At 46.1% G+C, this 12052-nt stretch overlaps 1 protein-coding gene and 1 long non-coding RNA gene across 2 annotated transcripts in view; both read left to right on the forward strand.

Moving 5' to 3' along the window:
* Positions 1–12052, forward strand: part of LOC144146395 (caspase-3-like) — a 58526-nt gene that overhangs the window by 16878 nt on the left and 29596 nt on the right. The window contains exon 2 of the mRNA XM_077678350.1: positions 1501–1741. Within this exon, the coding sequence (XP_077534476.1) occupies positions 1501–1741 (241 nt within the window). The remainder of the gene's footprint in view (positions 1–1500; positions 1742–12052) is intronic.
* LOC144146067 (uncharacterized) lies at positions 3371–4000 on the forward strand. Its single transcript, XR_013317654.1, has 3 exons — positions 3371–3624; positions 3724–3802; positions 3911–4000. It is a non-coding gene; the product is annotated as an uncharacterized LOC144146067 (long non-coding RNA).

Below are 12052 nucleotides of genomic sequence, written 5' to 3' on the forward strand. Positions count from 1 at the left end.
AGGCATGGTTAGTTTCATAGCTTGTGCAGTAAATGCATGGTTGTTCAGCGATGGATGGATCTATATATCCAGGTTGGTTTCAGGCCGCTATGGGCGCTGTAAATCTGACATATCTTCAAGAAATTTTGCGGGTACGTCTGACATACCTTTAGACACAGGGTTAAAAAATGCGCAGCAAATTTTTTTCTAGGAACTGCACTCACTGCTCTTCTGTTCTACTCGCATGCAAACAATTTGTGCACCCAAAAACATTGGCATGATTGTTATATAACAGTCCCTTTTTTTTTGCGTTTTTTATTGCTTTCAGCGCCTGTTCCTGTCTAGCTACAATGTTTGACGCCTTATACTAAAGGGCCCCAACTGAATGTGCAGGAGAATCTGCAGTAAGTGTTTCCTAGGTGCGACACTTGGTGCTCTCCCATTTTACTAACACAAAAGAGTCGGGCGCTATGACAGATGGCCCGATTCGTATGCGAAATTCACTTGTTCCCCGTTTTTTTATAATTTTAAGCACCCGTCAGCATAGCATTTATTTCATGCTTGCACTTGTTTTTAGATCCTGTACGGCAGATTCAACTTCTGTATTTTCCTTCTATCATTGTACGCTAAATTATCACTCCACTGTCAAGTTTTTCCGCCATTTGCATCTTTGCTTTGATGAGGAAAACGTTAGCCTTCAAAGCGCACATTCTACACCGATTTGGGCCGCTGGTAAGAGCCGCTTGTGTCAACGAGTTCTGGGTAGTGCTCTTGCTTTCCTTCTCAGCCCTTTCAGTGCATAAGGGTCCCGGAAGCTGGAGGTTCGTGTTGAGCATTTCGAGCAAATAAGCAATGTTTTAGCGGGCGTAACATGGTTGCCAAGTCAGTCTGCTCTTCATCTTCAACTTCCTTCTTCGTGGTTGATTGATTGTGGGGCTTAATGCGCCAGGGCTACACCCGGGCTTTGAGGCGCACCGTAGTGGAGGGCTTTGGAATTTGTTCGCACCACATGGGGATCTTTAGCGTGCGCTGAAATATCGACACACAGGAATTTTCACTTTTCGCCTCTACCTCAAAAGCAGCCGTCATGGCCGGTAATAAACCTGTGTCCTTGGGCTCAGGTGCACAATGCTTTAGCCATGGAGCAACGACCTTGGGTCTTCCTTCTGCCACGCCACTATCTACTTTTTTATGAATCATCTAGCATAATCAGGTGCTGTTTGCTTTAGAATTCGCCTGTAGCCTTCATCTATGCCGTTTCCAAGATGATAAGCCATGTTGTATAAAGTAGACGCGCTTAAAACTTAGGTTGACAACACATTAGCGGGCGTGCGAGTCTCGCCTAATAATGGTGTGATGAAACCAAAGGCCATAAATTCGATATTTGCTCCACAGCAAAAAGCAATGCAGCCTTCCAGTTTTGTTTATGTTCCGTCAAAAATACCTTTTTTTACATTTTTATTTCAAACACCACCACCAACATAATAATAATAATAATCATCATCATAACCCTTTTTGCAGAATCATGCGGACTTGGAAGAACGCAACAGGCACCTCCTGCAGCAGATGTCCAAAAGGGGACCGCGTGCTTACGAACGCTTTCTTGACGTGCTGCAAAATAATGAAATGGGGGAAGCGGTGAGACTTCTCAAGGGTGGCATCCCATCGCATCAAGTGCTACCAACAGGAACAAGACTTCCCCAAGTCTGGGCATCCGGGCCCAGCGGTGAACCTGTTGCCGCCAACCCTCCTCAAAACAACGGTATGGGTCGGCCAACTAGTCTATCCGCTGAATGGCAGTGACACGTTTGGTTGCATGCAACCTCATGGGCTGACGCGTTTGTTGTCTCCTTCAAATCGCACGCTTGTTGCCTGTGTGCCAGGCTTAAAGGGGCCATGAAGTATGGTTCTCTTAAAAGACTGCTTTTTCCCGATAACAATTTTATCACAATCTTCAAGGAAATGATGGAGATATTAGGGAAAACAGCTGAAGCAGTGGCGATGCGCCAGCCACTTTTCGGCAATTTTTTGTGACATCACAAAACCGCGTTTGTGTGATTGGTGGCCACCAACCTGGGCCACCACCAAGAAACGTGAATGGTGGACTTTAGTGGACCTCTAGTTTCGTTTGGTCGTATCACTAGTATGCTAATGTGCCGCTATCATGTTGAAAACTGTGTTTTAGTGCTGTACCATATTATGTCACTCCTGCCCACAACACATCGCTGAAGTGTGAACTTTGGAAGTATTTCAGTATTTCTTGTGTTTTCTCAGTTAAAAACATCCCTCATGGTTTGGATGCAGCTGAGTGAGTTACCAAAAGCCAGTTCTTTCAAATTGAACAAAATTGTTATTTGTCTTCATGTCAAGTGCACTTCCACAGAGTGCACTCGGCTAAAATGTCATTCAGGAGCAGCTAAACGGCAAACGCGAATGATGCTTCTCACGGAACGCACTTGAGTGTGTTCCCGAATCCCACTTTAGTGGGGCCAGCTCACCGAATGAGCAATCTCGTCAGCAGATTCCGAAAATCAAGATAAATAAGATAGAACAGCGAGGCGAGCGCTTAGATGATAACAGACATGTTAAAAGGCAATTATACATGTGTTGTTGAATTATTTTTATATAAAGAGAAGTGGCGACAAAAACATGAAAATAATGTCACTCTGAACAATGTGGCACGGCCGCCTGGTGGTGTGTTGCTCCAAGGCGGCCATTCTCTGCGGCGTTTTCGTAGGTGGCCCTGTTAGCCCTGTGGTTGTGTTCCCGTTTCAGCCTTCTCTGTTATATTCTACGCTTTCAGATAATTTCCCCCACGCAATAATGCTGCTCCGATTCGCTGCACAGTGAATAGCGGCGAAGATCTCAGCGCTGGTGTTCAGTCACCGCCCAGCCGAAAAAAACCATTGGCCGACCAATTGGTCCAATTTGCCACCCAATGGGTCCAAATGGAATCCCAATGGGTCCAAATGGAAACCCAATGGGTCCAATTGGACCTATTGGAGCGATCCGAATTGGGCCCATTGGCTCAATTAGGATGGCCAGTTGGCCCAATTGGACCCATTGGCTCCAACCATAAAGTTAATACTACTGACTGCTCCAACATGATGACCCAATCGGGGAGCCATTTTGGATAGTATTTGGATAGTATTCAATTACGACAACCATTTGCTGAAATTTAATTCTCTCTCTCACCCTTAATTTGAAACCTTCAGAAATGTTCAAAACTTCAACCTTTACAAATGTATATTTATGAGGCAATTAATTTTGATATTACAATCAGCAATTCAAGATAAAGTTCTGAAAAAAAACAACAAGCAAACACTAAAGAAAACTTTCCGACACGAGTAGCAAAATTGTTTTGAAATAAAACCACGATCCCATCCAATCGAATCCAATCCATAGACGTCACAGTGGATAAGTGGTATTCAACGTGGTGCTGGCGGTGTAGGTAGTGTAGGCGTGTTGGTCGGTTGCACACGCAGTCTTCTCTGACTGTGCATTGCATTGGAAATGTAAAGTGGTCTGCAAGAGTGTGAGAAGTGGCGACGATGATGTCGCACACCCATAGCAGTGTGTTTCAAGATGCATCTTTACGCTGAACGCCGCTAAGCCTCGCACCGAAGGAAGAGTGCCTCTGTTTATGTGAGTAACATAGCTGGTTCAGTTTTCCTTGCCATTTTCACTCCTCATAGCGTGGGCGGTATTATTAAGAATTAATTTGTCTGCCGAAATGTATTTCAGGGCTGTTCATGTTACGATTGACGGGTTCACGACGTCGCCACGCAACGGAGTTCGCCATGCATGGGACGTTGTTGAAGAGGTGAGCTCACGCCACTCAACATTTCAGTGCCTTGTTGTTTTAATGCGCGAAACTGCGGTTTATTATAAACTTAACCCATTGTTCGCTTTTGCCACTCACTTTGTGAAGGTCCAGCCAGCCTGCGGCGAGCGGAGCACGGCATGGACAATGGCCTGTGGAAAATTGCTTAAAGGACGAACTGTCTGCATGCTGTGCATGGCCAGGATTTCGGGACACGGCGTCGAGTTTCGAAAAACTGACACCACGTGGCGTCGCGACCTGAAGACACAATTCCTTCTCTCTTGTTCTCTCCCCCGCGGTGCGAGAAGCAGGGCCTTCACACAGGGTCTAGCCGCTCGCGACGGTTTCCCAAAGAGGCCAGCTTTTCGCCTTTGAAATTCGCCGAACCAGGAAGGAAAAAAAAAAAAAAAAAAAACAAGAGGGGAGCCCTCACAAAACGACCCCGCATGGGCTGCGGTTCCCCCGTGTGTAGGGTGCCTCGATGCGCCCCCGCTCTGCGGGCGCGCATCGAGGCACCTTACCCGTGTGGACGGGGAGGGCTCGCCCCGCTCGGACGCCTGCTTTTTTCGTGGCGCTCGTGCCGCATTTCTCACTCGAAGGAAAGACCCGGGTAAAATTTTCTTTCGACTTGTGAAACAATGTGCGTTAGTACGTATCGAGCAGGCTCGGGTCAACTGCAGCGTCGCTAATGAGTTAACTTTTGCCAGTGTCGTCTTGTCGTCTGCTACGGACGCATCGTCTGCTCACCGCGCCGCTCGACCAGCCCGGTGTCCTGGCTATTTCACGGAATGAAACGTGTTGTTGGGGGACGTCGGTTCCGAAAGCCTTTCAGGTCCCATGGGTCACCTTTTCGACATTAAGGGGTCATCTGTTCAATTTGTCACAGGGCATTTTTATTTCCTTCCGCTTGCATGATACTTGTTCGCACTTGGCACATCCCGAACTTTTTTTTTGCTGTTGAACAACTTGCACAAATTGCGTTGGTACATTGATTCGTACAGTCGGGGACTTAATTTTATAGACCACGCGAGCGCGTGGCAAAAGCCACCGATGCGCGCTCTGGAGGCCCAGCGCCTGTTGTCAAGACCGGCGCGGCGCGCATGCGCGTCCTGTTTTACTCGCAGGCACGCCGATTTTCTCGCTTACTGCAGTGGTGCTGCAATGGTCACTCAAGCACCGCATAGCGACGCCTTTGTAGCATTCCTTTCTTCGCGATGGCACATTTGGGGCCTAACGTGACAATTGCGACGCTTTCGCGCAAGTGCTCCTCGCGTCCTGATAAACACTTGCGCGGAATGTTTTATTTTGTTTGTTTTGTGCTTTATCGTGTATAGACGATGAGACTAGCGGCTTGCGAACGGCGTCCCCGAATGAAGCGCGTACGAAGCACAGTCTCACAGTACCGCTCCACCGACTAAATGCCAGCTGTATGAATAGCGAACCTTTATTCCCGTTGTTTATTTTGTAATTTGTCCACTGAACATATATTTCAGCTCGCTCTCGGCTGCCCATAAAGTAGCGATTTGTAAGTTTAATAAAAGAAATTATTTCGGTTTTTTTTCTGCCTATTTCATTACTTAAAAATGATAGAAATGCGCACCAATATAAATTGTCTGTTCGCTCTACCCGTCGCACTCGTAAAAATGGTACCTCGGGTTCCCATTGAATTGAAATTATTCGCTACTTTTGAGAATACGTTTTTCAAAGGGACATTTGCCGGCTTACTAATAGGCCAAGAGCTGCTGTTAGGGGAGGAATTCATGCCTACGGGGATGAATTGCTCCAAGGCCGGAGCGATTCTTCAAGGTCGGCATGCATTGATTGATTATGAGGTTAAATTTGCTGATCTGGGGACGTGTAACATGCACCGAAACCCCGAATACTCTTGAACCTTTTCGCTTTTTGCCGCCATCAGAAAAGGGCCACCTTGCAGATGCCCAGCGGAGCGGAAGGACAAGGTCAACAACGAAAAAGGAGCTGATTGTTTTTCAGTGGTTGAACACCCGTTCATTAGTGACAAAAGCATTTGAAAGGCCCTAAGTGGTGATTAATATCACGGCGAAAAGTAGTGAATAATGTTATGGCGTTTCTCGATGGGAACCTGAGGTGTCGTTTTGAATAATGCCGACGCGCAGAACGAACAGACAATTTATATGGGTACGCATTTCTATCATCTTTAAGTAATGAAGTAGGCAGCAAAAACACTGAAATAATCTCTTTTATCAAACTTGCAAATCACCTACTTCATGGGCAGCAGAGAGCGAGCTGAAATATAGGTTCAGTGGACAAATTACAAAATAAACAAGGTGAATAAAGGTCGGCTATTCATACAGCTGGCATTTAGTCGTCGGTAGCGCGGTGCCGTTAGACTGTGCTTCGTACGCGCTTCATTCGGGGACGCCGTTCGCAAGCCGCTAGTCTCATCGTCTATACACGATAAAGCGCAAATCAAACAAAGAAAACATTCCGCGGAAGTGTTCATCAGGACGCCAAGAGCCCTTGCGCGAAAGCGTCGCAATCGTCACGTTAGGCCCCAAATGTGCCATCGCGAAGAAAGGAATGCTACAAAGGCGTCGCTATGCGGTGCTTGAGTGACCATTGCAGCACCGCTGCAGTAAGCGAGAAAATCGGCGTGCCTGCGAGTAAAACAGGACGCGCATGCGCGCCGCGCCGGTATCGACAACAGGCGCTGGGCCTCCAGAGCGCGCATCGGTGGCTTTTGCCACACGCTCGCGTGGTCTGCAAAATTAAGTCCCCGACTGTACATTAGAATTAATCAGGTGTCTGATATGTGGGCGTCTTTTGAAGACGCATGCAATTAAACGAAACGAGCTTTTCTTTTTCTGCTCGCTTTTAATTTCTACGCGCGAACATTCACACCCGAATTCAGGAAAATTATTTTTCCTATGCTAATATCTGCATTGACAAATAATTTGCAGCACAAAAACATTTCGCGTTATTGTTGCAAAGCACAAGCGGTAGAGCAAGATCATAATCTATTATTTCGGGGTTCATAAAAAACCAAAAATCAAATGCCTCAACCCTTACCTACTTTGCGTTAAGGTTGAGGTGCAAGTATACTAACATTACGAGTAACGGAAAACAAAGAAATACGCAATTAACGCGACAGTGCCAAAACAAGCAGATGAGCATATGCAAGTCTTCGGCAAGTAAAAGAAAAACACGTTATGAATGTTTTCTATTGCGTGGGACGCGTCCGCTCAACGGGCTTTCCGGTGCCTCCAAAGCTAAAAAAGACGCACGCCGGCCCGACGAGAACGCTTCTGAAAAGAGCACGTGCTGGATCGACTTGCACGCGCTAGCCCCTGAGGCAGCTTTGCTCAAGAAGAGAAAGGTGCTACTGATTGCGGGTAGGTTCTTCTTTTCTTTTAGACGTACACTAAAATATTTTAATACTCCCCGCCCCAACCACCGGCTAGTGTGCGACATGATCAGTGAACAATATTCTTGGACTAGCGCTCTTACGTGAAACGCCCTGTCCGTCATACTACCTGAAATGGGGTATGCTACCGTACTGTAAGTAGTATTTTTATTTACAGTACGTTCCCCGGGTATGTGCCGAGTCATAGTCACGAGGAGAAGATAAGAAATTGGCTGCGTATCTGGTTGCTTCGCTGCAAATGTATACCATAGTCTTCGGCCGCCCCCGCCTCGTAACATCCTCCCCTCTCCCCCTCACGCTGTTCTTCTCCCCCTGCCTCCCCCATAATTAATGCAATTGAAGTTTGATGAATTAGATTCAATTTTCCCTCGTTTTCTTGGTTCGCGCGCCACCTGTTGGGACCTTTTCTTTCAATTGTTCTTGTAACAGCGCCTCAAAAACCTCACCCCGCCTGGGTTCCTGGCTTCTCTACCTACGCTTCCAAGAGCTGCTGAGGTATTCGTGAACAAGTGCCACTCCCTAACCAAAGCTGATCTGCACCACCTCATTTGGTTTTGCCCCAAATTAACTCGCTATAGAAATTTCTCTGCCCCCACCAACGATCCCGCGATAGCCATAGACCCTCACTCCGTGGGCACTCCCATCCTTCACAAGATTGCTGTATTCGCAGTCACAAGCGGTCTAGCACGAGCTGTATAGAACGGCCGGTCTGCTCCCCTTCCTTACCCATTCCTTTGATCCTATTCCCCCAACAGGCCTAGGGCCAGCCTTGCCCCAAATAAAGGTTTCTCTCTCTCACTCTTGAGGAGACATCTTTCTTTTATTATATTTACTTTTATCTGGCCTGTTTTTAACACCGTCTTTTACCGCATTTTTATTAAAACCAATCGCACGTCTATTTTTGAATAAAAGAACGCTGCTGCGGCCAGTTATGCACTAATGTTTTGCCTCAATTATGCCTAATGCTTTTTTAAAGACGATAGTCTTTCTTGGGCTACTTAAACGCGATTGATTGATTGATATATTGTAAGGGCCTTGGTTACTCGGTGAGGTAAGGCGTTTATTGTACGACTAAGCCGTCTCGGAACACCGGACCAGCAACCAACGATGATGATCCTCAGTCTCGTAGAAGACGAAGCGTTCCTCGATGTGTTTGGTGATGCGGATAATGGAGCAGTGAAATAAATGATTTCCTACGCTTCGGAGTCTCGCGCTCACAATATCTTTATTTGGCGAGCATGAAGCGCAGATGTTAGGGCGCCCGCCCGGTGGACGGCACCGATTCAGCCACCGGTTCAAAAGTTATAAATATTATTAAACAAGACGCTTATATACGCAAAACCGTTCCAAACTTCTAAAACTGCCAAGATTTGTCATACATGTCCCAATAATATGGCGCGAAGGAAACCCCAGGTACATTTGAGGCAAAATGTAAGCACATAACCGGGATTACGCGCGTTCTTTTAAATAAGCATAGACATGGCCTTGGTTTTCACGATAGCAATTTAAAAAAGAGGCGTTAAAACAATGGTTTGACCAAAAAATACGAAAAGAAGCTGGCGCCCGAGCCTCGAGCTCGAGCGCAACCCTAAGCCGAACAGTAGCAAAGGTTCCAACAGATGGCGTGCGAGCTCTGCAGCGCGGGAAAAGTGGATTTAATTTAGCTAACCTCCATCGCGTCAGACGCGCGAGGAGTGAGAGAGGGGGGAGGAGAATGTATGAGACGGCAGGGGCTGCAGAAGACTATCGCCTTTCGACGACATTTGCAGCGAAGCGAGCAGATACGCGGCCAAGTTTTTCTTCTGAACACTATTGACACGTAGAAATATATGCACTCCGCCAGGTTCAGTAGCTTGGGACGGTTTTGCCTATATATACTCCTTGTTCCAGCATTGTTTCATGTTTGGCCCAGCGGCTGAATCGAGTGACAGACGGACAGATAGACAGGCAGAAAAGAAAAAAGGACGATTGAGAGTGCACGTTCGGCAACTGGACACTAATGCTTTCTCAATCACTGTATCATAAAAAAGTGCTTAGGTGTCCTCGGAATTTACACCTAGGAAAGAGAGCTGCAATTATTGTGTGTGGCACCGAAGGGTGCACAGAAAAGGCACAGTTCAGAAGCTTGGTGCGCAAGCTTAGCAATAGACGTCTTTTTTTGGAAGTGCCTACGTTTGAGCAAGTTTTATTTGTTACAAGTCTTAATGAAAACCGTTTCTTCAGCTCATTTACACAAAGTTTCATGAACGACAGCATAAAGCTTTAAGAGCTGCATAATTTGTCCCTTTCGACGTCAGTGTAACATTATATGTGCCGTAACATCGTTAAATATCTCTTTTTGCGCAGATGCAAGGCGCCACACAAGGCGGCAAGAAGCTGCTCTTTTTGTGACTTTCTGAACCCTCGCCCGCGCCCCTAGAAAAAAATAAGATACATAATAATTGGTATTGCCTAAAGGAGTTATTAAATAAAGCTCTAAAAAATCTCAAATTCTGACCGAAAACTTTCAAAGCATAAACACAAACGATGCAATCAGTGCGTAGACAGTCATCCATAACCTAATACCTACGCAAATAATAAGTTGCCGAAAGTTTCACACAAATAAGCGCACAAATCCGTTCGCAGAAAAGTTGGCGTACGAAAATGTCGGTGCACCGGAATGCTTGCACCATAACATCTCGCATTGAAATGTTCCAGTACATCGAAATGTCCTAGACCCGTCTAAAATGGGCCGTTCATAGGCGTCTAAATAGTAGTAACTTGGAATCCCAAACATCAATGCTCAACATTGGGGTTAATTTCAGGTGCAGCACTACCATTGCGTTCGTATAATTCACGACACTTTAACTGTAACAGTGTGCTGTAAATGTATAATTGCTTCCATTTCGGTTAAGCGCCATTGACTTTTTCACGTATATGCATGCTTCTTACGGCGTCGTTTATACTTTTTATAACCGTTTTTAACGCATATCAGTTTTTAACTGGTGCTGTTCTGATGGAAGCGCCTTGGAAGCAGTGGAGCGCGGCCACAATTTTAATATTTACAATTAACAAAATATCAAACACATTCTCTAGAGCGCACACAAGAATGAGAAAATTCGGAAAGCTTAAAGGCAACAAATATTGAACAAAAAGCTGCGGGAAAAAAACTGCGAAACTACGGCAATATACTGGGAATTTTTCAAAAGGATGAAAAACAATTAATTAAACTTGAACACACCTCTAATTAATATATTCCCTCTGGTAAAAAGCGTTTAAATAGCATTGGGATGAATGGTACATAAATTGAATAAAATAACAATTTAAACGAAAAAAAACCAACGAACATTGGTGAATCTATAAACCGGCATTCGAGAAAACGATTTTTGATAAAACGGACGCCGCTTCGATATATAATAGCGTTAAAAAAGCGGCGCTCGTTCAGCTCTTGGCAACCCCCCTTGCGCCATAATTTCAGTCTCAGAAACTTTAAGATAGTGCTTTATTTTTATTTATTTACTATTTATTTCATACTTCCAGCCTGAGTGCCAGGCCTTAGGCATGTGTGGGAATAGATATATACAGTAACAAGGACGGCATGATTACCTGTATACAAAAGAAAAACACAATACAGCAAAAGAAGAGAAAACGCTAAACAGATTACAAATACATTCATACTAATCCGTATGTAAAAAAAGACAAAATGGCATACCTGCGCGCAAACATATACGTTTTACACCATTTAACGCATCACTGCAGGATACCGTGCGGATAACTTATTTTCACATTTGACACCGTACTAACATAGCGTTATTTGCCACCTCAGAAAAAAGAAAGAAAACGAAGAAGCAAAAACTGTACAGAGTAGCGCGTGTGGACACGTCGTAGGTCCTTCAGGCACAGTTCTTGTGCTGGAAAGTCTTCTCCCCCCCTCCCCCCCCCCCCCGCGCGCGAAAAAACCAGGGGAGCACGCTTTGTTTGCTCTGCGCAATCTAAAAATGAGGAGGGGGGACAGTCAAGTCAGCCAAACCTTTTCAGTGGCAGCAATTATCTCCCCCACTTCCTTGGGATAAACCAGGGGCGCAGGCCTTGTTCGTCCTCGTGCACACTACCGACTGCCTCTTTGTTACTCTCAGCGACAACAGATGGGAACCCTCCCTGGTTCCGCTGAGGAGAGGCGAGTGTTCGGGTGGAGACGGTCCTCCTCTCCACTCCTTCCAGGAAAAAGGAGGGGGATGGGGGCGCCACGTAGCGTCAGTTTTTCGAAGTTTGTGGCGATACGCCTCACCCCGGGCATGAAAAGTGTTGCAGGGAACCTACACAAACAACGTTGCAAAAAATCTACAATAACAGGTTTGTAGCCCATAACCTGAAGTACTCAAACCCGGGAGTCGTTTTTTCTATCTGTTTTCTGAGCGCCACAATTTTGTGTTAACTAGTGCGGAACGACCTGAAATCCAGCCTGTTCTCATAGGCCGCAGCAGAAAAATTTTAGACGGCCCGGGAACCTCGTGAGTTAGTCGTACAAGCCCAATATTTTGTCACGGCATGCCGCTAGAGCCGTGCTACGGATATCCCGGAGTCGATTTTTCTAGCTGTCTTCGTTATTAAACGGCGGCCGTTTCTTTTTTCTGCCCCATTCAGTTACGCCCCGGACGGGCGAAGCGCCGGGAGAGGGGCGCAGTCAGGTTTCCGCGGCGCGTGTCCCTCAATCCTGGGGATGTATACAAACAGAGCAATAAAGATATTCATCCATTCCAAGAGTTCTATTTGTGATACAGGTAACCAACGCACTGCAGCGGCTGCTCAGATGGAGTGGCTGCAGCAATGAGATAGAACCAACTAAAAGGGCAACAAGTTGGCGGCCA

The sequence above is a fragment of the Haemaphysalis longicornis genome, unplaced genomic scaffold (assembly GCF_048455015.1).
Source record: "Haemaphysalis longicornis isolate Haplotype H1 unplaced genomic scaffold, Haemaphysalis longicornis Haplotype H1 scaffold_7, whole genome shotgun sequence".
NCBI lineage: Eukaryota > Metazoa > Arthropoda > Arachnida > Ixodida > Ixodidae > Haemaphysalis > Haemaphysalis longicornis.